Below are 28,000 nucleotides of genomic sequence, written 5' to 3'. Positions count from 1 at the left end.
TCTCCGACTCCTGAGTCTTGTGTTCACTTGGTGGCTTTTGCATTCACTGGGTTTAATTGTACATCAAAGTCCTCCGTGAACAGGGCGCGGTGGGACTGCAGGAGATCGCCCAGGACGCAGTCCCAAAAACGATGAGCTACATAGTTTGCGCAACTCGTAGCCACACTGAGATGTCTCATCATTTACCGCTCGTCATCTCTCCTTCCTGGGCATCACAGAGACATGGCTGACACTGCCTCCCCTGCTGCACTGTGTTACGGCGGCCTCCACTTCACCCACACTCCTCGCCCTGGTAACAGACATGGTGGAGGAGTGCGTCTTCTCCTCTCTAACAACTGCACCTTTAGCCCTACTCCTCTTCCCTCCCTTATTCTCCCTTGTTTTGAAGTCCACTCCGTCCGCATTTACTCTCCCTCCAATCTCCAAGTGGCTGTCATATACCGATCTCCGGGCCCGATCACTGCCTTTATTGACCAATTCTCCACCTGGCTTCTTTACTTTCTCTCTGCTGACATTCCCACAATCATCATGGGTTCGATTTCAACATCCCCACTGACACTCGCCAGCTAGCAGCATCCAAACTCTTGTCGCTTACTTCATCCTTTGGACTTACTCAGTGGTCCTCCTCAGCCACCCACACAGACTGACACACACTAGACCTGATCTTCACCTGACTCTGCTCCCTATCTAACCTCACAACCTCCTCCCTACCCCTATCTGACCACCATCTACTCCCATTCTCATCCCTGTCCTCCCCACCGGTCACCCATGTCCGGCAACTAGCACACCCCCGCAGAAACCTTGCACATCTAGACACACACACACTCTCTGACTCTGTTCTACCACTGACATCCATATCCTCACTCCATGACAGACAGCGTCACTGCTTTCTACAATGCCACTCTCGCATCAGCTATTGACTCGGTCGCCCCTCTTGTGCATGGCAGAGCGCGACAAGTCAACAGGCAACCCTGGCACAACAACCTCACTAAACAGCTTCAACAAGCGTCCAGGGTTGCTGAGCGGCGTTGGAAGAAAACACATACTCAAGATGACTTCACTGCATTCAAACAAGCAACACTTGCATTCAAATCAGCACTCACCTCTGGTAAACAGGCCTACTTCACAACCCTCATATCTCCCCTATCCTACAACCCCAAACAGCTATTCAACACTTTTAACTCTCTCCTCCGCCCTCCACTGCCCCCTCCGACCTATGTCATCTTTGCTGAGGAGTTTGCCACACACTTCAAAAACAAGATTGACCAAACACGGCAAGTCTTAACTGTCCGACCACCACAATCCCTTTGTTTTCCACAGCATTTCCCTACCCCCATAACCTCCCTTCCCAACATCGCGGAAAGAGACCTTACTCGTCTCCTCTCCAAATCACACCTCACCACATGTGCACTCGACCCCATCCCATCCCATCCCATCCCACCCCACCCCACCTCCTCCCCAACCTCGCCTCCACACTCATCCCATCCCTAACCCATCTCTTCAACCTATCACTATCTTCTGGTACTTTCCCCGCTGCCTTCAAACATGCCACAATCACGCCCATTCTCAAAAAGCCATCCCTCGACCCAACCGCCTTGTCCAGCTCTCGCCCCATATCGCTGCTCCCATTTGCCTCCAAACTCCTTGAGCAACACGTTCACGCTGAACTTTCCTCCCACTTTTCATCTAACTCTCTCTTCGACAACCGACAATCCGGCTTCCGCCCCCACCATTCCACCGAAACTGCCCTTACCAAAATCACCAGTGACTTACTTGCAGCTAAAACTAAGAGACAATTCTCTGTACTCCTTCTTCTTGACCTGTCCCCTGCTTTCGATACAGTTGACTGCCTCCTACTACAGATCCTCTCTTCCTTTGGCGTCAAAGACCTTGCCCTATCCTGGATCTCCTCATACCTTTCTAACCGCACATTTAGCGTCTCCCACTCCCACACTACCTCCTCACCCCGCCCCCTCTCTGTTGGAGTCCCTCAAGGCTCTGTCCTAGGACCCCTACTCTTCTCAATCTATACCCTTGGCATGGGACAGCTCATAAAATCCCATGGCTTCCAGTACCATGTGTACGCTGATGACACCCAGATCTACCTCTCTGGCCCAGATGTCACCTCTCTGCTGTCCAAAATCCCAGCATGTCTATCAGCCATATCCTCCTTCTCCTCCCGCTACCTCAAGCTCAATGTGGACAAAACTGAACTCATTATCTTTCCCCCATCTCGCATATCTTTCCCACCTGATCTTTCTATCACAATACATGACATCACATTTTCCCCTGTACTGACAATCCGCTGCCTCGGAGTAACCCTTGACTCTGCCCTATCCTTCAAACCCCAAATCCAAGCTCTTGCCACCTCCCGTCGCCTCCAGCTCAAAAATATTTCCAGAATCCGTCCTTTCCTCAACCCTCAATCTACTAAACTGCTTGTGCATGCCCTCATCATCTCCCACCTCGACTACTGCAACATCCTCCTCTGCGGCCTACCTGCTAACACTCTCGCACCCCTCCAGTCCATCCCTCGCCTCGCTACTCCTCTGCTACCCCCCTTTGCAAATCCCTTCATTGGCTCCCATTCCCCCAGAGTATCCAGTTCAAACTACTAACACTGACCTATAAAGCCATCCATAACCTCACTCCTCCGTACATCTCTAAACTAATCTCCCGATACATTCCCTTGCGTAACCTCCGGTCCTCCCAAGACCTCCTTCTCTCCTCCACACTTATTGGTTCCTCACGCAATCGCCTCCAAGATTTCTCCCGAATATCCCCCGTCCTATGGAATTCTGTGCCTCAGCACGTCCGATTATCCACCACACCTGGATCCTTCAGACGGAACCTGAAAACCCATCTCTTCAAACAAGCTTACAGCCTGCCATGACCTTGCTTGCTGCCACCCCCAACAACAACGGAGCTACTTCAACCCCTCAACCTACTGTCTCCGCCCCATTCCTGTAGAATGTAAGCCCGCGAGGGCTGGGTCCTCTTCCCTCCGTACCATCCTATCAGTTAGTTTTGTTTACTGTAAGTGATATCTATATTCTGTATGTAACCCCTCCTTATGTACAGTGCCATGGAATCAATGGCGCTATATAAATTAATAATAATCAGCCCGACCTCCTGTGGCTGCCACCCGAAATGCCCTGACAAAATTATGCAGTGGCCACACATCCGCCTTTCATATACAAATACGTAGTAATAGCAGTTAATACCTCTAATTAGAAATGTAGTATAGTTCTTCTGATAAGATATGTTGCTTACCACATGTGCAGGGCATTGCAGTAGCTTAGGGATCCATGGTTAAGACCACTCATCTTGCCATAATGGTCGTAACCATGAATCCTTAAGCTACTGCAATTCCCTGTACATGGGGTAAGCAACATAGCTTATCAGAAGAACTATACTAAATTTCTTATTGAAGGTATTTGCTAATATTATTATTACACATCCTACATATTAGGATAGGATCTTGGAGATGGGAATATCCTTTTTAAGTTATTCTATATGATCACATTACACAAATGTAAAAATGTTTCTGCAATATATATTTTAGCCCCCAGGTGGCAGTGTAAGTGATTTTCCCCAGTATTATGTGTCTTCTGCCATGACCTGAGAATACAATAGAACTGCTGTACAGTGAGGGTCTACCAGTCCTGCAGCCTAAAGCATTGGGGTCCTGGTTGGGTGTCCTGACACTGCAATCACTGTGTGCTCCACCACTAAATGTGTGGCCCCTTCTACTTTTAAGGCGCTAAAAATTATAGAGGACCTGAGTGATTTGTGGTATTCTGCAGAGAGCAGCCACTGTTACCTCTCAGCGCAGAATCCTCCATCCATCCTACACTGTATACTGTGTGTGCACCAGGCTGAGACTAGCAGCATTCTAGAGACCGGATGAGGGAGCAGGGATGACTTTATAGTTTTACTAAGGACCACAGAATTGTCTTAAATTCCCACAATACTCAATCAATACATGGCCGCCAACTGTCCTGATACCTTTCCAGTAAATTTAGGTTGTCCAAAGTCAGAGAACGAAAGGTTTTAATGTAACCAAAAGCGGGCAGTCCCTAAAAATTCTTAGTATGCCAATACTAATGCAGTAAGAGGGTAAATGACTTAGTTATTAATAACTATCTGGTTACACCCACAGCCTGAGGAGGGACAAACTGAAAACTAAACTAAAATACAAGCTCCAAAAGCCACATGGTGGTTCTTTCCTTTAAGCCCTTCACCCCCTCAGCCTGTTTTCACCTTCATGACCAGACCAAATTTTACACCTCTGACCAGTCACTTTGTGGTAATAACTCTGGAACACTTCAACGGATCCCACTGATTGAGATTTTCTCGTTACATATTGTACTTCATCATAGTGGTAATATTTCTCAATAAGACTTGAGTTTTTGTGAAAATATCGGAAATGTGGCTTAAATTTTTAAAATTACGCAATTTTCGAATTTTTAATTTCTATGCCCTTAAGCCAGAGAGTTATGTCATACAAAATGATTAATAAATAACATTTCCCACATGTCTACATCAGCACAATTTTTGAAACATAATTTTTTTTGTTAGGAAGTTATAATGGTTAAAACTTGATCAGCAATTTACAAAACTTTTTTTTTTTTTTTTTTTTTTTTAGGGACCAGATCACATTTGAAGTGACTATGGGGTGGCCTATATGACAGAAAATGCTCAAAATTGACACCATTCTAAAAACTGCACCTCTCAAAACCACATTCAATAAGTTTACTAACCCTTCACGTGCTTCACAGGAATTAAAGCAATGTGAAGGGAAAAAATGAACATTTTACTCTTTATCCACAACCATGTTTTAGCCCCAAATTTTTTATTTTCACGAGGGTAACAGGAGAATTTGCACAACATTTGAGTCCATTTTCTCCTGAGTACACAGATACCCCATATGTGGGGGAAAACTACTGTTTGGGTACATGGCAGAGCTCTGAAGGGAAGGAGTGATGTTTTGGAACACAGATGGAATGGTCTGCGGCCATCATGTTGCGTTTGGAGAGCCCCTGATGTGCCTAAACAGTGTAAATCCCCAGGTGATCCTTATTGGAATTTATCTAGTGTTTCCTGGTATGTGAATTTTATAATGTAGTGGCATATGTAAGTTGTGTAGAGTGCATCAGGTTGGCATACGTGGGTTGTGTAAGTCAGAAATAAATGTATTGGTCCATGGATGAGTGGTATACTCTGAAACAGTCTTTCATACACAGACCAGGTTTGTCACGGCAGGTGTCATACTGATAAATGGTGTCCTTTTGTATACTCGTGAAATTGACTTAAAAAATAGCCTTTATTTTGAAAAAATTAAAAACGAGACCATAGTGCAAATAAAAGCATACAGAGGCTTACGCGTTTCGGATACGTAGATCCTTATTCATAGCATAATACAATGTTGAAATGGAAAAACTTTTAAGGCATATGGAGAAAGTAGCCGCCCACCGACATTACCTGTTCAGAAGCTCAATTACACATTAATTGAGCTTCTGAACAGGTGATGTACTATGCACTATGGTCTCATGTTTTTAATTTTTTCAAAATAAAGGCTATTTTTTAAGTCAATTTCACGAGTTGCTGGATAACTACCCCTTCATCACTGCCTAATGTCTCCCAGACGGGGATCTTTACAATCCGAGCACCGTGCCTCATGAGGAAGTGGACCGAGCAGGCTGACCCAGGTGAGCTGAAATCTATTTTTTTGTACAGTCCTTTTGTATACCCCTTCCGTAACACTTTGCACCTTTTTTTGCATCCTTCCTCTTGTTGCAGTTTGAGGGACCTCACTGGGAAAATGTTGCCCTGCTACAACACGGGCACCTTCAGTTCTGGAAGTACTGGGGCCTGCTTCTTCCGGACTTCCAAATATTAGGGCTTTGATTACTACCTCCTGGAACTGCAGTAAGGTCCCAGTCTGGCCTGCACATTATGATAGCACGAAAGCGTTATACATTGTCATCTGTACGATGTGCATGGCCAGCTTCTTGTACCATACCTTGGCCTTTCTCATGGCACTGTACGTACGGCTGGAGGACTTGATCAGAGAGATCAACCCCCCATGTTCTTGTTGTACCCCACTACACAGTCTGGTTTGGTGACCTCTGTAGAGGAACCTCGTACAGTGCTGAGGGTGCTGCCATCACCATGTATGGGGTCAAGAAAAGGACATCCCTATTGTACTTGACTACCAGCATGTTGTTGCTACATTGGGCTCTTCTCTCATCCTTTCTGAGCGGCTGCCCAATTAGCATCCTAGGGAGGCCTTTCTGATTTTTGCGGACAGTACTGCAGGCTGCGGTAGGTCACACAGTGAGGGACTTGAAGAGTGGGATACTGGTATAAAAGTTATCCAGGTAAAGGTGATAACCTTTATCCAGCAGTGGGTGCACCAAATCCCACATCATTTTCCCACTCACTCCCTGGACAGGGGGGCTTTTAGGGGATTCAAGCCGAGAGTCCTCCCCTTCATAAACCCTAAACTTGTGGGTATACCATGAGGTATTCTCACAGTTTGTACAGCTTAATTCTGTACCTGGCCCTTTTACTGGGCAGGTATTGGTGTACATTTAGCCTCCCCTTGAAATGGATTAGCGACTCATCCACGCAGATGTCTCTTTGGGACATGTACACCTCAGCAAACTTCTTGCTAAAGTGCTCCGAACTTTGAAGAGTCGGTCAAAGCTGGGGTCATCTCGGGGAGGACACCGTGCATCATCATTAAAATGGAAGAATTTGTGGGTGGCCTCAAAGCGTATCCGGGTCATAGCCATGCGGAACACTGGAGTGTTTTTTCAAAATGTCAACACTCCAATGTTGCAGAATTTCTGGCTTCTTCACTAACCTCATGTGAAGGACAAGGCCCCAAGTTGTCATAATTTCTACTCCGTCTACAGGGGTCTAGTTGGCAAATGATGAAGTGCGGTATTGGGATAAAAAATTCTGTGTACAAATTTGTCTTGGCCACCATGAGATCTATTATTATTATATCGCCGTTTATTCCATGGCGCTTTACATGTGATAGGGATATACATAACAAAAGCATTTACATAATCTTAACAAAACGAGTCAGCGACTGGTACATGAGGAGCGAGGACCCTGCCCGCGAGGGCTCACATTCTAGAAGATCTACAAAATTGTCAAAGAAAAAGACTTTGAAAAGGTCAATTTCTGTGAGGCTGGTGGTATCAAATTGGATTCCTGATTGCGCCACAAAATCAGGAATCAGTGGCTCATAATATTTAGGTGGTGAGGTCCATAGGGGCTCGCAGGGCTGTGGAGTCGGTATAAAATGTACCGACTCAGACTTCTAAAATATATAATAAACTGGGTACAGTAGTTCAATGCAGTTTGTGGGGAATATTTTTTCATAAGAATTTGGGAAAGTTATGAAATGTCCTATAAATGTCTGTCCTATTCCTGACCTAAGGGTCTAGACTTTTAGCTGAGATGAATCTGTGCTACAGTAAATTTATCACTTACACATGAGCCATGTATGAGGGAGTCGTCGAGTTGGAGGCTTGGCTTACTGCCTCCACAGCCCTGGGGGCTCGCTAACTGTGGGCGTTGGTTCATTTTCTGTCCTGGGGTGTCTGCGTCACTTAAAAGAGGTGTAGGAGGAAAAATAAAGGAAGGTGGGATCCTCTCCCTCACTATCAGTGCCGAAGGCAAGAAAGGCGTATGCCTCCTCCGCTGAATACCGTGATTGGGAGAGCGGGACTTTTTTTTTTTCATGTATGCGGTGTTTGTGTGTACCAAATTTTAATTTAAGTTTGTGTGGGTTTTTGTGTAAACTTTTTTTTTTCCTTACATTAAATTTAGAATAGAAGAAAGGAAATAAAATATAAATAAGAACATTTTTTTATTTTACCAAATTTTTATAACAGACGACCGTAAAAACAATTACTGAGCACCCGCAACTAAATTATGCTAATTGTAATTCTGTGCAGTAGAAAAACCTGTAGTTTGATTTTTTTTTTTGTGGAGAATTTTTGCAGTAATTCTATTACTAGACTGACGTCAGTAAAAACAAATGAGTGAGTGCCTGCAGCTAGCTGACGCGGATTGGGATTATGGTAAAAAATATTGTAGTATAAACTATTAACTTAACTATATTTTTACTATGGATTACTGTCCTTAACCTAGTTCTATCAACTAATCTATATTGTTCTTTCTGACACACTGACCCTAATCCTGACTTTATTCAGTTTAAAATACTGTAGTACGACATTACTACGATATATTTTACTGTCCCTAATCTAGTATCAACTAATTACCGTATTTTTCAGACCATAAGACTCACTTTTTTCCTCCAAAATTTTGGAGGAAAATTGGGGGTGCGTCTTATGGTCCGAATGTGGGGGGGAGCGGTATCGGTGGAGGAGCGGGGAACAGGAGGCAGCAGCCGCCCGCTGCAGCCTACACTGTCCCCGCTGCTTAAGAAAATGAATATTCACTGCTCCCCACGCCCATGGGGCGTGGGGAGCACTGAATATTCATGCTCCTTAATAGTGGTGTACAGTGTAGCCACACTGTGGCTGCCGGCTATCTCCTGTGCCCGCTGTTAAAGGGCATGAATATTCAACCTCTCTCCACGCCCCATGGGCATGGAGAGGGGGTGACTATTCATGCCCTTTAATGAGCGGGCACAGGAGATAGCGGGCAGCAGCAGGAGCCGCAGCACGGCTCCGCAGTGTGCCGGCTATGAAGGAGAGTGAAGTCACTGCTCCCCGCGCACACAGAACCGGCATGGGGAGCAGTGACTTCCGGCAGCTGATCTCTCCATGTGAGCCGCGCATGGCAGTGACGTCATGCGCGGCTCACATGGAGAGATCAGTGCAGGCAGACAGACAGGACGCAGCGCTGAAGGAGAGAAGAGAGGCGAGTATGAGTGTTTTTTTTTTTTTTTTTTAATGTGCAGCCTGATGGGGATTAGAGGGACCATGCACACTAGGACAGGGATTAGGGGTGCCATGCATACCAGGACAGGGATTAGGGGTGCCATGCATACCAGGATAGGGATGAGGGGCGCCATGCATACCAGGATAGGGATGAGGGGCGCCATGCATACCAGGATAGGGATTAGGGGGTGCCATGCATACCAGGACAGGTATTAGGGGTGCCATGCATACCAGGACAGGGATGAGGGGCGCCATGCATACCAGGACAGGGATGAGGGGCGCCATGCATACCAGGACAGGGATGAGGGGCGCCATGCATACCAGGATAGGGATGAGGGGCGCCATGCATACCAGGATAGGGATGAGGGGCGCCATGCATACCAGGATAGGGATGAGGGGCGCCATGCATACCAGGATAGGGATGAGGGGCGCCATGCATACCAGGACAGGGATGAGGGGTGCCATGCATACCAGGATAGGGATGAGGGGTGCCTGCATACCAGGATAGGGATGAGGGGTGCCATGCATATCAGGATGGAGGGATGCCAGGCATACCAGGCTGGGGATGGGGACCACATATAAAAGGGGGGCGGCATATATACCAGGATGGGGGATATTGTCAGAATTGGGGGACATTACCCCTATACCAGTGTCAGCAGAAGACCCCCTCCCCCTTAAAAGTGCATCATGACCACATTTTTTGCTTAAATTTTTTATTTTTTTTATTTTCCTCCTCTAAAACCTAGGTGCATCTTATAGTCCGAAAAAACGGTAAATTATTTTTATTCGATTATTTTTTTTTACATACAAAAAAAACCCCAAATAACCAGAGGCTGATCAGTGATGTGGGTCACCGACCAGTGCTCAACGGCTGTAGTGCAAAAAAGGGCTAAAGTAAAAAAAAAAAAAAAAAAAAAAAAAAAAAAAAGACTGGAAAAAAAAAGCCCTGGCCAAAAGCGAGCACGGGTGCTGATCAGTGATGTGCATCTGATCAGCGACTATAGGACACACGCATGGAGTGGTGCAGGAGAAAAAATAGATAGCGATACAGTGTCCTGGAAAAAAGCCAGCACAAGTGCCGATCAGTGATTTGTGTCACTTTGTCAGCACTCAGTGGCCGCAGGACGGACGCACAGAGTTGGTGCAAAGGGGTGGTGGGTTGTGGGGGGTGAAAGGACAGGGGGAAAAAAAACATCGTGGAAAAAAGCGAGCATGGGTGCTGATCAGTGATTTACGTCACTGATCAGCACTTGGCGGCTGCAGGACGAACCAATAGAAAAAAAACTGCCAAAGAACGAGTGATCAAGTACTGATCAGCACTTGGCAGCAAAAGAAGGGGTGGATTAGGAAAAAGCTAGGGACAGGAACGTCTTCATTCTTCGTACAGGTACAGTGGCAGTGATGAAACAGGCAAAATTTGTCTAAGGCACCAAAAGTCTCAGCAGTCTCCAAACTGAGACTCGGAACGTGTTTCTGCACACCGTGCAATCGGACGATGATGCCAATCACACCAATCAGTCCTGGGGCTGGTGACTCTGCTGTTGCTAGGCTCTAGCCTATGATCGGGGCTGTTACTGCACCTATCACCGCTGGACTTCGCTGTTTCAGGCAATTTATATTCTATATGAGGCGCATGCTTAGGTCAGGAGACTCGCGGCCGGTCTGTGCACTGACATCTGCATGACCCCTAAAAGATTCCACATGCAGGAGCGGCATTCAGCTTTTGGCCCATTGCTGGAATTTTTTTTTTTGTGTGGATATTGCAATTTTTTTTATATAGCAGTCATGTCACGGTGAGACATGCTGGACATGACATTGAGCACCGGAATGGTGTCATTTATAGAAAAATTGCAATGTTCTCTCTGCAACATCCACACGAAAAAAAAAATTCCTGCAAAATAAGTGGTGGGCCAAAAGTTGAATGCTGCTCTCGTCCCTCTAAACTCTAATGTGTGCGCAAGGAAAAGATTACAAGCATTTTATTTTTCAGCAACTAGGTTTTCTCTGCCTCAAAAGGGGTTGTCCGACCCCAATAAAATCTTCACGAGCAGCAAGAATGCATTATAATAACATCAGGACTGTCGGGACAATAACACATCCAGCTCTCCAGGCATCGGACTACTGTGATTGGCACATCATCAGAGCTTGATAATATGCAGTCAGTCAGTGTCACCAGCCAACCGTAGGCTTCGTAGCCTAGGTCATTGATTCCAATCCTGCCTCCGACCACTCGAGCAACCTGCGCCATATAGTCCTGCCGCCGACCACCGGTGCAGCCTACACCACATAGCCCTGCCGCCGTCCACTGCACTATATCGTCCTGCTGCCGACCACTGACAGTAGGTGATCATGTTCAATTTAATAAGTTTTAGCTTGTAAAGTTTGACATTTTAAGCTGTCCATTTTGGCTAAATACCATCTCCGATAACCCCAACGATTGCCAGCACTTCTAGCAGTTCTCATCTCCCAAGACCGGAAAGAATCGGGGACTGAAATATGACCGTTCGGTCCTTTTACCATAGTTATGGATAGGGATGAGCGGTCCCGTGGATGATCAGGTTCGACCAAACTTTAATCCAAAGTTTGGTTTGGGTACCAGAACTCTAACCGAACTTGAACCCAATCCTGAACCCCATAGAAGTCAATGGGGACCCGAACTTTGGTGCTGTAAACTGGTCGTAGTAAGGGCTAGGGAAATCTTCCACATTGTGAGAGCCCATTCTGACCATTCCCAAATATGTTAATTCAAGGCATCATTAGGGTAACTGTGTCTGTAGGATTCGGTACCCCTTATACTAAGTCCCTAAAATAGAACAAAATCCCACACTCGCCATAATAACCTTGTTACAGAATAGACCATTAATTCTAGGTATAAATCCCAAAGACCGATTTATTTTGGACATCCGCTGGTACAAATATCTAGATCAAATATATTTACGGCAAAGTCAGTGAAGCGTACTCGCACGTCAGTTTCTACTATAAGAAAGGTCATAAAATAAACACATTTAATAACAGCAAATACTATATATAAAAATACTATTGTACAAACCAAATTCAGAATTGCACCATAAATGAAATGTAGCGTTTTCATCAAAATAAAGTCATTCTCCTGTATATTCTGGTTAACGCTTCTTCATTCCATCCATAAGAAGTCGGTATATTCACTGTACACTTAACAATTACAACATGGAAGAAACTTTGTGAGATCCTTTACCATAAAGTCCCCGAACCCTAAAACCCCAGCCCAATATCAGTGTAAACATCAGCAAGTCAAGTGGTCAGCACTGGTATACAATATGGTTGCCTATATGGCCCGGGGGCTACAGGGCAGATGTAGTGTCATGTACAACATATGGCAGAGTTACCAGAAGACCTGTTCTTGGTCCATTGGTCCTCACTTACCATACAGGGGCTCTTTAACCCTCTGTGGCACAAACATGTATATTCTGGTTTGGTAATGGCATGCTACTGGGAATTAATGGATACTGGTGGTTAGAATGGGCTGGAGAAGAAAGAATACAAGATGGTTTAGCGAATACATTGGCAAGCTCTACAAGTACACATAGATACAGGCCGTACATGAAGGCTATGAAACTTCTGAGTACATGTAATAGGGTAATGTTAGATATAGGCTATTACTCTGGTTTAACTGGAAAAGGATAAGGCAGTAAATAGTCGTCTGGCAGCATGGAGGCCTGGCCTGGCTGGATATAGTCTTATGATTGTCTGACACTACTAATCTATTGCACTTTCAATATAATTCTATACTAAATGAGTTGTCCACTTTTTTTTTATGGAAATGCATGGATTTTGGACTAAAAAATATTTTTTGCAATTGGGTACCATTAAAACTTTTGCACCGTTTGCCTTCTAGAGCTTTTGTGTTGTGCTAAAAATTGCTGGCTGCAGAATGAGCTAACTAAGAATCAAATAGTGAGCTTGATCTAATGGGAGAGTTGGTAACTTTATCTGTCTTTTTCTGTGCTCTTCTCGGCTGATTGATGACCACAGACCGCATGAAATGTGAATGTGGATGGAAACATACTATATAAAAGCCAAAACGGTGCAACATTTTTTTAACCAAACCCAAATGTAAAAAAGGTTTTTAGTCCCAATTACATGCATGCATGCAAAAAAAAACATGGATGATTTATATCTCTTCTTTAATACATTAAGTCCCACCTTCAGCCAAAGCTGAGGTCCTGAACGGGAAAATATCCTCCGGCCCATGCCTAGTTTTGATCCAGAATATAGAGCGTTATTCACATCTGTAGCAGAGGCTCCACTGCAGATTCCATTAAAAAAAATCAGCATACAATATTTTTTTTTTCTGGAAAACTGACATACAATGAGGGTCATCAGGTTCCAACATGGTATAAGTCATTGGGTTCTGCTATGCAATGGATCCAGCACAGTGTTGCTTTTTCCTTTGATGGAAACCATGAGGCAGATGTGAACAGAGCCTTACATACAAGCCTACACTACGCTGACAATTGCTGGAATATTCCCATTATCTTTCGCCAGAAGTCCCTGTGTTATAAAGACTTTATTACTGGCAATAATATTCGGTACACGTCATTTACCTGACCCGCCCGCCCTCTGTTGGCACAAAGAATATCACTTCTTGGTCTAGTACAAAATTGCTTCTAAAAATTATCTGGATAAACAGGATTTCCCACCCAATTTCAAGCACAATAGTCTTGTGCCTCACGTACAGGACAGTATTACAGCTCCATTTTGTACAAGGCCGTTATACGGCTCCCACAGAGGTGAATGGGAAGTCTAACCTCTATGGAAGCCATATAGGAGGATTTGCCAACGCTAATCCATCAGATAGGGCACCAGACCGAGCCTGGATGGCAGCACATGGATGTCATAGGACTTAAAGGGGTTGTCCTCTTTCATGAAACTTTTCATGATAAGTACAGATCGTTGTAAAAAAAAAAAAAACCCCAAACTGTGCTTTATGTACCCTTGAGGTCCAGGGCTGTCTCCGCTGCTGCCCTGGTCACAGTCACGTGGCTGCAGCGGTGAGGTCATGTCGACATCGCTGCAGCCGATCACGGAGCTCAGCAGCTCACGCTGTCTATACAGGATGATCTGTCCATCTCCGTAATTGGCTGCAGGGCTTCTGACAATGTCATCGCTGTGGCCAAGTAATGGGGACTGGGGCAGATAAATAGACACAGTGCTGAACTCCGGGATGGTACGTAAGGGACAATTAATTTGTTTTTACAATAAACAGTATATTAAATAGATATATCTATAATCGGGAAAAGTTCTCTGAAACAGGACAAACCCTTTAATGTTAGAGATCTTTACAGCCTCCGTGCACTACCATGCAGGTTTAGTGCCGACAGCTCTGCTTTGTACATGAGCCATAAGACTGGAAAACAAAAGCAGTTAAGTCTTTGGTAAGATCCACTTTTCTCAAAAATTTAGGAAAAAGTGCATTTAAATTAGATTTCTTTTTCTTACAGTAAAATACCTAAAGCTCCATGTGCAATCTGCAGACCCCAAACGTGTGGACAGATCAGATGACCACCTCTACTAACAAGGCTTAGGTACATTGTTTAAGCTTTGCAGGAATCTCAATATCACTCTGTACCTAATGTTACTGCGGCCATCTGTGTGTATCCCGATATCTCTGCACCTTCTGGGCTCATCATCTCATGCTCTATTGCACTAATCTGGCCTCTACCCATCAGTATGGTCTATCTATAAGCTGATCACCCTTGTTGGAACATGATGTACTGAAGACATTACACCATCACATCTGTGGATCGGATCCCAGGAGAACTGCCTCTGACACACTTAGCCCGCTTATATTTGCAGAAAATGTCACAAAGAGGAGGTCAGTCGTAGCCACAGAGGTTTACACAAATTCCAGTCCGAATAAAATCCAAGATTAGGGCAGATTTGATTGTGGCTGATCAGATCAATGGCCATTTAGATGCTCCAAGATGTTCACCTATGCCAAGACAACAATGAAGGTTCATATTCACGGAGGGATGATAAGGAAACCATCCTCGCCCTATGGCAGCACAGCATGCATCTTCATTTGGAAAACTAAAAACCTGTTTATTCTTTCTATAAAAAGTTTGCAAAGTATTGACCCATATACAATAGGCTGGATAATAATATTCCCCACAAGACCAGGGTCTTCTTGTAGACATCTTAACGTTTGATGACAACCTGTTCATATGCTCCTGCGCCAACCCTGAAAAGAAAGCAGAGGAAAAGAGATTAGGACTGAGGACAACCAGGGACTTTCATCTTCTTGTTTAAAGAGGTAGTAAAAAAGTGAGGGATATTCAAAAAGACATTAAATTATAAATCTACTCTCTCTGTGTTGTATTCATAATAAAAGGGCCAAGACTGCTGCACTCACAGTCCGGTCCTGTGCTCGACACATAGTAGGCGACAGGTCACTAATATATGGCCATGCTTAAAACAGATCCGTCACCAGATTTCACAGTAGAAATGTATTATTAAAGAGGCTGTCCACTACTTTTACATTGATGCCCTATCCAGAGGATAGGGCATCAATATATGCTCAGCCGGGGTCCTGCACGCGGCACCCCCGCCGATCAGCTGTTATCGGTGGCGAGGGCTGCAAGTGCTCACATGCGGGGCTCCACCGCCAAGTGGTAGTGGCCGCCGCAGTGTACTGCACATCCGCCTCCTATTCAATTGATAACAGCTGATCGGCGGGGGTGCCGCGTGCGGGACCCCGGCCGATCATATGCTAAAAGGCTCGGATGCCGCACACAGCACGCAGAGAGTATGGCAGAGGTTTAATTCAAGATTTGGTTTCTCCACGTAAATTTAAGTAACACAACAATAAAACGGTAAAAACGATTGTGGTTTAACTATAACACGGAAAGGATGAACAATACGGCGCAGTCCCAAAAGTTCAGGCTGAATAAGAGAAGGTAGATTACTGGAGGCTTGCACTTATCTGTCCTTTAGCGATAACTACTTCCGTCTTCAGACACTCACTCCGGAGGGTGTCCATCTTCTGGCGGCAGTGGGCGGTCTCGGGTCTCACCCACAGGCCCCCAGTCCTTTTGACCACACGACAGCGGTCACGACTCCTTTAAGAGCCGTAGAAAGCTCCTCCGGAGTACAACAAACTGCGTTAGGATCACTAATCCCGGGTGCATCCTCACCCGTAGGTCACCGTCAGATGTCTGGAAAACTGTGGTGATGCAGGTAACTGAACGATCACTTTCTGTAAGCCCGGTACAGACCGCACGCACCTTGTTTTGCGGCAAGCTGTGTCACCCGTTCGTCCGTCACCGCAGACAGGTCAGCACGTCTCTATTTCACCGAGGACAGGGCAGCACGTCTCTCTCTCGTGGTCGGCAGGACAGACTGTTTCTCCCCAACTGCCGGTCTGCTCTCCACAACCAACTGTCTCTTTCGCGCGAGCCCAGACACCTGACTTCCTCTCTTCCGTCCCTCTCCTCTGTCCCCCAGCACTGTCCAGGAAGTTCCCCGTGCACTCTTAATCCCGTCCCCTGGCAACACTGGGCAGGACCCTGGCAGTTCCGGCGCCGGAGCTCTGCACCTGTCCCTAGGCAAGTCTTCCTTCTTACACTCCCGCTCCCTTTGAGCTCGCCATTCCACGGGCGAGAGTTTTTTCACCAGGCGCTCACACTCTCTGACCTCTTGGATGATATGTTGCCAGATGAACTGATCCTGATTGTAGCGGATAGGCGGCACACCAGCCGTGGATCGTTCGGACCGGCATAACGCAGTTGGAGCGCAGGGTACTTGAGAGTCGCTGGGGTTCCCAACTTCGCCCGGCCCAGCCTGACGGAGCGGTGGGCCCTCCTCTCTCGTGTGGGAAGCTGTGGGCGATGTGAGATTGGGGATCGCAGCCACTATTGTCTCTTCCTCCTAATCATCGTAGACGGGCGCACTGGGTGTGGGATCTCTCGTCCTTGTGCTGAGTTCCTCCTTCTTTTCCTCATCGCTAGACAAACAGGGCTGTAACATGCTTTGATGAACGATTCTAGCTGAACAGCAGGGTGTAGGGGGTGAACCCTGTGGCGCTATGTACCCGGTTATTATAGACCCACACCAGCTCGGCCACAAACTCCGGCCAGCGTACCTTCCGATCTTCTTCCAAGGTTCGAAGCATCTGGATCAAAGTTCTGTTGAAGCGTTCACAGGACCATTCCCTTGCGGATGGTAAGGGGTGGTCCTAGACTTCTCGATCTTGTACAGCCGGTGCAGCTCCTCCATCACCCGTCCTTGGAAACAAGCTCCTTGATCGGAGTGAATTCTCTTCGGACAGCCATAGACCCACATGAAGTCCCGACAGATAGCCTGGGCAGCAGATTCAGCTGTCTGATCCCTTATCGGAGTTACCACCGCAAATTTTGTGAAGTGGTCGGTCATGACCAGGCAATGTCCATACCCGAGATGCACCAGCCCGATGGTCAGGTAGTCGATCATAAACACCTCTAAGGGCGCAGCCGTCACAATGGTCTGGACGGGGGCCCGCTGCTCTGGGGTTTTCACCAACTCACAACTCCGGCACTTCTGGCAGACATTCTCCACTGCAACTCTTAGCTGGGGGTGGTACACCAGTCTCTGCAGCCACTGGAAGGTCTTTTCGAGTCCAAAGTGTGCTCCCCGCTCGTGTGCTTCTTTGGCCAGTGTCCCGATCACACTCTCTGGAACCACTACTTGCCAAGTGGGGCCGAACTCCTGTACCAACTGGACCCGCCTGTACAACAAGCCGTCCTGCAGGCTCAGTCTCTCCCACTGCCGCAGCATCTTCAGCCCCTCTGCCGTCAGGGTCCCCCTTTCTTCGCGGTTAGGGACTTGCTTTAAAGCCACCCACTGTCACAACCGCGCAATCTCTCCATCCATTTGCTGTATCCGTACCCACTTGTCCCTGGGCCGCCCCAACACATGTCCTACTTTCACTTCCCCGATCTGCCCCTGCGTAGCGGACAACGGGCTGCCAACCCTACGGAAGCTGGGCACCTCTTCGGCCTCCAGTTCTTAGTCTCTGTCACGTTCGGGGTGCTCATGGGTCACCCTGGAGAGGGCATCAGCATGTCTGTTTTCAGCCCTAGGCCGGTAGGTGATCTTATACCGGTACCGAGCTATTCGAGCCACCCATCGTTGTTCCAGGGCTACCAACTTCGCACTCTCCAGATGAGCCAACGGGTTGTTGTCTGTCTTCACCAACACTTCAGACCCCGACAAGTACTCCGCGAACTTATCTGTCATTGCCCACACTAGGGCCAACAATTCCAGTTTAAAGGAGCTGTAATTGTCTAGGTTCTTCTCAGAGTCTCGGAGGGAGCAACTCGCATATGCTATCACCCGCTCTCTCCCCTCCTGCGACAGCATGGCCCCTAGACCAAGGAGACTTCCATCGGTGTGAAGAACGAAGGGCTGAGAAAAGTCCGCGTAGGCCAGTATGGGAGTTTCCGTCAGGGCCATCTTCAAGGCCCTGAAGGCCTCTTCCTGTTCTCTTCCCCATTTCACTGTTCGATTTTTCGAGCCCGCAGGTATCCCTTGAAGGAGATCCAGTAGCAGATTAACGATGCGCGTGAAATTTTTCACGAATCCGCAGTAAAACCCTGCAAGTTCTAGGAAGGCCCGCACGTCCTTTACAGTCTTCGGGGTGGGCCACTCTTGCACGGCGGCCACTTTCTCCCGAGTGGGCCTGACTCCTTCACCGGACACCGTGTACCCGAGGTACTCAACCTGCTTGCGGAATATATGACATTTTTGTGGCTTCACCTTCAGGCCGTGATTTCGAAGGCGACTCAAGACTTGCTCCAGTCGTCGTAGATGTTCCTGGAAGGTAGACGCATAGACGATGATGTCATCGAGGTAGATCAGTGTGGCCTCAAAGTTCAGATCGCCTAAACATCTCTCCATCAAGCGTTGAAAGGTCCCGGGAGCGTTGGTTAGGCCAAAAGGCATCCGATTAAACTCGAAGAGTCCCATAGGCAATGGGAATGCTGTCTTGGCGCGGTCGTGTTCAGCCACTGGCACTTGCCAGTATCCGCTGGGCAGATCCAGGGAGGAGAAGTATTTCGCCTTGCCTAGGGCGGATAGAGACTCCTCGATCCTGGGTAAAGGGTACGAGTCTCTTACGGTGCAAGCATTTAGCCGACTGTAGTCCACACAGAATCTTAGGGTTCCATCTTTCTTCCTGACCAGGACGATTGGAGCCGCCCACGGGCTCTGGCTTTCCCGAATCACCCCGTTCTGTATCATATGGGCCAGCATTTCCTTCACCTCCTGGTACATTTGCAGGGGTATCTGTCTATACCGTTCCCGTAGGGATCTCATGGGTGATGGCCTCGGTACATCCAAAGTCGTCCTCATGTCGGGCAAAGACGTCCTGGTACCGTCCCAGCATCTCTTCGACCTAGTACACCTGTTCCGTCGTGAGCCCTGTCAAATCAGCACGCATCTGTTCTAGGATCCCTCGACCGTCCTTAGTCTGAGGTCGAGGAGACCCCGATCGTATGGTGATAGCCAGGGTCCAGGGATCTCCCCTTACGGCTGACAATTGTATCGCATCTGGCGGTTCCAGCTGTTCTGGCATCCCCAGGATCTGGGCCATTTCGGTCCTGGCGGGAAGAATGAGCTCACTCGGATTCAGGTTCACGCATCGTACCACCACGTTTCCCTTATGGACGGTAGCCAAGGTCCGCGCTACCAATAGACCCGGAGGCACCTTGTCCACGGTGGTTGACTCGATCGGAATCTCTACCCCTTCTAGTGGGGTGCAGGCTCGGATGGGCAAAGTGAGGACTGTCTATCCTGGTGGTAAGGTGAGGGTGTTGGTGGCGGGTATTATCACCTTTCCCAGAACTTTTCCCCCACTCGAGGTCTCTTGCGCCTGGGCAACCCTGATCAGCTGCTGGAGGGCCTTCCTTTGAGGGGCTCTAGAGTTCCACCGCTCTAGCGTGAGCTCTCGTGGTTCCCTAATCAGGATCTCCCCGATTTCCTTCAGCACGTTCATACCGAGGGTCACTGGTGGTCCTGGGCCGGCATCTCCGCCTGTCAGGACGACTCCTTTTCTTCCCACATCTTGTCTGCATACCCAGATGCGTAACCACACTACTCCTGTGACCGGAATGGGCAGTTGGTTAGTGGCTGTGAGCTTTATCAAGGGACCCCCTTCATTTCGTGCCATCTCTGGGTACCGCTGACGGAAATAAGTTTCTCCCATGGTGGTCACTTGAGATCCCGTGTCGATCAAGCAGTGAACCGCCCGTCCGCCAAGCTCGGGTCTCACCCACTGGGCCCCCAGTCCTTTTGACCACACGACAGCGGTCACGACTCCTTTAAGAGCCGTAGCAATCTCCTCCGGCGTACAACAAACTGCGTTAGGATCACTAATCCCGGGTGCGTCCTCACCCGTAGGTCACCGTCAGATGGCTGGAAAACTGTGGTGATGCAGGTAACTGAACGATCACTTTCTGTAGGCCCGGTACAGACCGCACGCCCTTGTTTTGCGGCAAGCTGTGTCACCCGTTCGTCCGTCACCGCGTCTCTATTTCACCGAGGACAGGGCAGCACGTCTCTCTCTCGTTGTCGGCAGGACAGACTGTTTCTCCCCAACTAACTGTCTCTTTCGCGCGAGCCCAGACACCCGACTTCCTCTCTTCCGTCCCTCTCCTCTGTCCCCCAGCAATGTCCAGGAAGTCCCCCGTGCACTCTTAATCCCGTCCCCTGGCAACACTGGGCAGGACCTTGGCAGTTCCGGCGCCGGAGCTCCGCACCTGTCCCTAGGCAAGTCTTCCTTCTTACACATACATTGATGCCCTACCATTAGGATCAATGTAAAAGTAGTGGACAACTTCTTTAAATGGGTATCTTGGACCCAATGAGGCCAGTGTACAGTCATGGCCAAAAGTATTGAGAATGAGACAAATAGTAATTTTTCCAAAGTTTACTGCTTCATTTTTTGTAATGGCAATTTGCATATACTCCTGAATGTCAAAGAGTGATCAGCTTAACAGCAATTACTGTACTTGCAAAGTCAATATTTGCCCAGAAAATGAACTTTAACCCCCAAAACACATTTCAACATCATTGCAGTCCTGCCTTAAAAGGAGCAGCTAACATCGTTTTAGTGATTGATCCATTAACACAGGTGTGGGTGTTGATGAGGACAGGGCTGGCGATCAGTCATGATTAAGTAAGAATGACATCACTGGACACTTTAAAAGGAGGCTGGTTCTTGGTATCATTGTTTCTCTTCAGTTAACCATGGTTATCTCTAAAGAAACACGTGCAGCCATCATTGCACTGCACAAAAATGGCTTAACAGGGAAGAGTATCGCAGCTACAAAGATTGCACCTCAGTCAACAATCTATCGCATCATCAAGAACTTCAAGGAGAGAGCTTCCATTGTTGTCAAAAAGGCTCCAGGGCGCCCAAGAAAGACCAGCAAGCGCCAGGACCGTATCTTAAAACTGTTTCAGCTGTGGGATCGGACTACCAGCAGTGCCGAGCTTGCTCAGGAATGGCAGCAGGCTGGTGTGAGTGCTTCTGCACGCACTGCGAGGCGGAGACTCTTTGAGCAAGGGCTGGTTTCAAGGAGGGCAGCAAAGAAGCCACTTCTCTCCAGAAAAAACATCAGGGACCGACTGATATTCTGCAAAAGGTACAGGGAGTGGACTGCTGAGGACTGGGGCAAAGTCATTTTCTCTGATGAATCCCCTTTTCGATTGTTTGGGACATCTGGAAAACAGCTTATTCGGAGAAGAAGAGGTGAGCGCTACCACCAGTCTTGTCTCATGCCAACTGTAAAGCATCCTGAAACCATTCATGTGTGGGGTTGCTTCTCAGCCAAGGGAATCGGCTCACTCACAGTCTTGCCTAAAAACACAGCCATGAATAAAGAATGGTACCAGAATGTCCTCCAAGAGCAACTTCTCCCAACCGTCCAAGAGCAGTTTGGCACCCAACAATGCCTTTTCCAGCATGATGGAGCACCTTGCCATAAAGCAAAGGTGATAACTAAATGGCTCATGGAACAAAACATAGAGATTTTGGGTCCATGGCCTGGAAGCTCCCCAGATCTTAATCCCATTGAGAACTTGTGGTCAATCATCAAGAGACGGGTGGACAAACAAAAACCAACAAATTCTGGCAAAATGCAAGCATTGATTATGCAAGAATGGACTGCTATCAGTCAGGATTTGGTCCAAAAGTTGATTGAGAGCATGCCAGGGAGAATTACAGAGGTCTTGAAGAAGGGGAAACACTGCAAATATTGACTTGCTGCATTAACTCATTCTAACTGTCAATATAACCTATTGGTACTCATAATATGATTGCAATTATATTTCTGTATGTGATATAAACATCAGACAAACACTAACAAAAACCAGAGGCCAGCAGATCATGTGAAAATATAATTTTGGTGTCATTCTCAAAACTTTTGGCCATGACTATACTTATATTGTATGCCCACATCACAATGGCTGTTTTAATAATTTTTGACAGTTTAAACTCAATCTCTGCTAACTTAGTGCTCCCCTGCTGCTGAGATCTCACAGCCCTCAGCACAAGCTGCAGCTGGCAGTCAGCCTGGGGGCTGGGATTAATACTTTAGGACTTATGAGATCATGTTGTAGCTGAACTCAAATGTTCATTTTAAGACCAGGATTTTACAGCCATTCTGACATGGATTCTCAACATAAGCACACTAGCCTCACCAGGTCTAAGGTCTGTTAAATCATATATGCAGTTTGGACGGTAAGATCTGATGACAAATCCTCTTTAGGTGGCTCTCCTACATGTTTTACACTGCAGCTCTTCTAGTTTAGATTAGCTGATGTGTATATACTGTACATATGCTTAGCAGACGCTCAGCAAGATGTCCATGAATGGAGAGATGACCCTGATTTTAGCACAACAACTATAAATCGAAAAGCAGTCAAATCACCAATGAGAGAAATTAGGTTACAGTATCGAGATACTGAAAAAAATACTGTGACAAATTAGTTTACATAAGGAGGGGTGTGGGTCCACTTTAAGTATGTCACGATTTACCTGTTTGGTAAGTGATGACTTCCAAGAGCAGTGCTCCCTCCGGGACCGACAAACAGCCTTAGACCTTCCTCTATAAGAAACAGAGAAAAATGTTTTCACCTAAATAACACATTGGGTACAGAGGAGCAGATGGTGATGGGTGGCAGCCAACTGTGCATCATGATGAGCGATCTCATGCTGATGTCGCAGAATGTATGATCAGGAGATCTCAGTACCATCCTTAGCCTTAAGAAACAATTCAGACAGCTGCAGAATTGCAATGGCAACTATGCCCATAAAGCTACAAGACCGCTGACACCTGGTAATACTGACCTTCCGCACTGGAGTCAAGGGTAAAGTCCTGGCTTTGGAGAATGGTTTCGATCACATCATCTGCACTTACTCGCGTAGCGTCCACTCTTTTTAGCTGTGACTCCACAGAGTCTTGTTTCACTGGAAGCCTATTACATACAAGGAGGGCATGGAGAGATTAGGCATAGCCATCCACTCTGCATTTATCATGTGACAAAGGGCAGCACCCCAAAATATCTCAGTTATGCAGCCATGATGCCATCCTTATAAAGTCCAGCCTTCTTCCTTGTGTGGTTTCTCGTGGCTTGCACCCATTGTCTATGTGCACACGGTGCAGTTTTGTTCTACATTCTGCATTTATCACAATTATACAACCTCCATGGGGTGAGGGGGCTTATAGGACTAGAAACTCTTTCTATATTTCATTTATTGGTATTTATGGACTAATGAGATATGCTGATGTTTCATACTGTACCGGCTTAGTTTCTCAGAGGACGATCCCTCTTCCTTAATATCCTGGTGAGACGTCAGAGGTTTGTTGCTGTCGTCTTCTATTGGTTCTGGAATACTCCCGATCCCGGTAGACGTGCTGCCGACCGACGTGTTCCTCCGATGGCTCAATTCAGACAAACTGGAAGACCGCGAGTGGCCTGTGCTGTACCCTGGACAGAAAATTACGTTTGTGATTTTTTTTTTCCACCCATTTACTGTTTTACTCTTTTTATTTTAGGTTCACATACAATAAGATAAATTGCCATCATATGAGCAGTACTACATCCGCGTAATGAGCAGGCCGGTCACACGCTGCACATCAGATACGTCACATCCCTCACACTTCAATAGAAATTAATGGGAAAGCTGGAGCCCGCAGTAGTGGCACCTCTGGGAATGTGACAGTCGTAGTTTGTGCCAAAGTTGCACTTAGAAGAAAATTCAGCACAAACTCAAATTAGGCATCAAATATTACATTGCTGTGTAATACCCAACTCTAGGTCTCAGGAAACCACAAAGTCCCCCACCCCCACACACACAGTGCAGGAGCACATTAACCCCATCAGCACTTTGCTACAGCCTTAGTGCAGTCGCTAAATCACAAAATACAGGCATCCACCAAAACGAGCCACCACCGAACAGCCCCAATGGCGGGGGCTGCCTGGAAGAGGAAGACATTGAGGCCTAGTATAAGAGAGGGGATTTATTTGTAAGCACATTTTTACAAATAAATCCTCTATTTCATACTGCGACTCCATCCTATTCCAGGCATTGCCCACCATTGGGGCGGTTCACTAGCTGCACTCTTCACTCATGGAACCCACCCGGACCCCAAAAGCAGCCCCACTGAGCGGCAGGCAGCACCCGCTGGTGGAGCACTGAGCCCAGCCATGTTGTCTTACTTTTTCACAAGGTTAGTACCACTAATCCATCCTCTGTTTAAGGCAATCCTAGATAATAATGCACACGGGAGCAGCCCCCTCCTTATTTTTGCCTTTTTCAAAACACAAACACTGCTACAGTTCACACTTTGCGTATTTGCTGCAAATTTGGTTGCAAAAAGTTCTATAACAAGTCCCATTCAAATAAATGGAAAGAATGTTCAGTAATACATGTTTGCTACAAAATATGCAGTGTTCACCCTTAGGCCATGTTCACAAGCAGCATTTTTAATGCAAATTAAAAGCTGCTTTTTACAGTACCAACAAAAACTAAAAGATTTCAGAAACCTCATGCACACGCTTGCTTTTTTTTTTTTTCCCCCTGACAAATGGAAACCCACTTTGTTTTGGTTTTTTTTTTTAAATCGGCTGCAAGTCAATTATTTCAGCGATTTTTCACCCATAAAAAGCAATAAAAAAGTGAAAAAACACTGCAAAAAACCCCAATTTTATTAATATATGCTAGACAAAACACATGTAATCCACACGCAAAAACCGCATCAAAAACACTGAAAACGAGAGCTTTGAACGCAGAGGTTTTTTTTGCAAAGAGACCAAGTTTTAGCTGCAGAAAAAAAATGCTACAAAAACACAACGTATGAACACAGCCTTGGAAAGCACTGAGAAATGAAAAAAACCACAACAAATGTTTTTGAAGATTTTGTGGTGAATAAAACTAACTTTACTAAACATGTACTGTTGGCAAAGCACACATTTTAATCTGCACCCAAATATGTGGCAAAAACGCCTCAAACGCTGCAAAACGGGCATTTTGGACGCAGTGTTTTTACTGCCAAGAGAGTAGATTTTGGCTGCAGGAACAAAACTACAGAAAAACGCTATGTGTGAACACGGCCTTAATGGTTCCTGCATTCGGTCTGGATTTTCACTGCTCTATTTTGCAAATTGCTGTCACTCAAAGGGATTTGGATAAGAGATAAATTAGGAGAATACTGACAATACAGTTTCACTTTAGCACGTCTGTAAATTACTCTATGATTTTCTTTTTAATAAGAACAAGGCAGAGTCAAAAAAGATAAAAAAACACAAATCCAATATGTTTGGTAATTTTATTATAAGGAGCTCCCAAATCATCTTCTGCGAAGGTCACAAAGTTACAGGATTATTTTGCTGGCCAGGTTCTAGTCAAAGTGGTATGTAAAGCAGGGATTATTGGAAAGGATGAACCTGGTGCACAATCCTGGATTTACATTCAGCCATCGACATGACTGCACATAAAACAACATGTCTACATAAGTATGGTACAAGGGGCCTCTGCTGCGTCTTACTGTACAAGAGTGTGACGAGCGGTTATCTGACCCGTCCGTCACACAATCAGCGAGCGCAGCTCCTTGTTCTTAATGGCTGTCAGCGCCTGGAAATAATGAATGGCCTACCACGGCTCACACAGGTAAGGAAGGAGGCTCAACTCCAACTTTGCCCTCCAGGGTAAAACAATACAGGACAAGCCATAAATACCGAACACGAGCTGCCACCACGGCGGCACTATTCTGGAGCTGAACAAGGACTTTAACCTTCATCATATGGGTGAGGACTAACATTACCAGGATGAATCCCAAATAAACTTCCCTCCCCTAAGGTGTATCCACATCACACAGGAAAAAAAAGGACAAGAATTAAAGGGGTTTTCACACGAACAAAAGTTAATTTTAAATCCATACATATTGAAATGATAATTTTCATAATTGAATGTATTTAAATAAAATGTCCCTGTGCTGAGATAATCTTATAAATGTGCCCCTGCTGTGTACTGTGTAATAGCTGTGTCTGACCTTACAGGAACATGGTCTGATCATACCACAGCTCCTGGGCAGGGGAGGAAGCAAAAGAGTATACAGACATTACAGCATGGAATCATAAATAATTCTTTCTTTGAAGTAAAACATTGTTTAAAAACAGACAGTGAAATGTTTTATCTCACAGAAAGAATCAGCTGTGATATCCTGCTGTAATGTCTGTTTACTCTTTTCCTTCCTTCCCCCCCCTGCCCAGGAGCTGTGGTATGATCATACCATGTTCCTGCATGGTCAGACACAGCCATTACATATGGGAACATTTATAAGATTATCTCAGCACAGGAACATTTTAGTTAAACACATCCAATTGTGAAAGTTATTATTATTCCATTGATTAAAATGAACTTTCGAACATGGGAAAACGCCCTTTAAATCTGGGGTGAAATCCGCAAAAGTGAGATGTAGATTATCCGCAGATTGGATCATATGCACTCGTACAAGGGTCCAATCCGTGGTGACAATCCACAATATAAATTGACAAGTTGCAGATCTAAACTCCATAGTGAGGGTGAATTTCTGCAAATATTCCATGTGGATTTTCATTATGCAGGGAGGGGAGATCCTCCTGCTCATATTTTAAATTTTACAAAAGATCCTAGTTACTTACCGGTAACGGGATTTTACAGAGCCCATGACAGCACCACCTGAGAGAGGGTATCCGCCCACCAAGGACAGGAACCTACTGAATAAAAAGGAGGTACCTCTCCTCCGCATCAGTTTTTGTTTCAGAGCAGGAGAGGGCCTCCGAAAAATAGGTTAGTACATAACTACCACCTAAAAACATTTCCTAATAAAAACACCCTAAGAAGTGCACACCATAAGTGAAAAAGGGGAGGGAATTAATAGGGTGCTGTCATGGGCTCTGTAAAATCCCGTTATCGGTAAGTAACTAGGATATTTTCCCCTTCTCCCATGACAGCACCACCTGAGAGGTTTAGAGAGATCAGACACCAGAGGGAGGGATCACCGCTTGCAACACCTTCCTCCCAAAGAACAGATCAGTAGAAGAGGAAAGGTCAAGATGGTGATGCTTGTAAAATGTAGCGGGGGATGACCAAGTTGAAGCCTTACATATGAGGTCGATGGGCACATCCGCTTTCTCAGCCCAGGAAGCAGCTACAGCTCTGGTGGAGTGGGCCTTCAGATTCTCTGGAACTGGCAGATTGCTAGAAGAGTATGCTAAGCCAATGGTGTCCCTGACCCACCTAGCTATGGTCCCCCTTGTAACCTTAAGCCCTTTCCTAGCCCCCTGAAATGAGATGAATAAGGCATCACTTTTTCTTCAGGCCTTCGTTACCTCCAAATACTGGACTAATACCCTCTTAACATCTAAAGTGTGAAGTTTTTGTTCCTCTGAATCTCTAGGGTCAGGATACAAGGAAGGGAGAGTGATTACTTGTCTCCTATGGAATTTGGAGGCTACTTTTGGAATATAGGCCGGGACTGGTCTTAAGATTACTCTATCCATACACACCTGAG

At 46.3% G+C, this 28,000-nt stretch overlaps 1 protein-coding gene across 2 annotated transcripts in view; it reads right to left on the bottom strand.

The window, feature by feature from the left end:
* Window positions 1-12,656: 12,656 nt before the first annotated feature.
* Window positions 12,657-28,000, bottom strand: part of EEIG2 (EEIG family member 2) — a 55,153-nt gene continuing 39,809 nt past the window's right edge. For both annotated transcript variants that reach the window (XM_073642858.1, XM_073642859.1), the window contains 4 exons: window positions 23,747-23,933; window positions 23,293-23,420; window positions 22,981-23,050; window positions 12,657-15,147 (listed from right to left, as the gene is read on the bottom strand). In XM_073642858.1, coding sequence (XP_073498959.1) covers window positions 15,105-15,147; window positions 22,981-23,050; window positions 23,293-23,420; window positions 23,747-23,933 — 428 coding nt within the window. In that variant the 3' untranslated portion in view covers window positions 12,657-15,104. The remainder of the gene's footprint in view (window positions 15,148-22,980; window positions 23,051-23,292; window positions 23,421-23,746; window positions 23,934-28,000) is intronic.

Source organism: Phyllobates terribilis, unplaced genomic scaffold (genome assembly GCF_046119375.1).
Source record: "Phyllobates terribilis strain yellow unplaced genomic scaffold, ASM4611937v1 Scaffold_8__6_contigs__length_399053987, whole genome shotgun sequence".
NCBI lineage: Eukaryota > Metazoa > Chordata > Amphibia > Anura > Dendrobatidae > Phyllobates > Phyllobates terribilis.
This window is presented reverse-complemented; position numbering and strand designations above follow the sequence as displayed.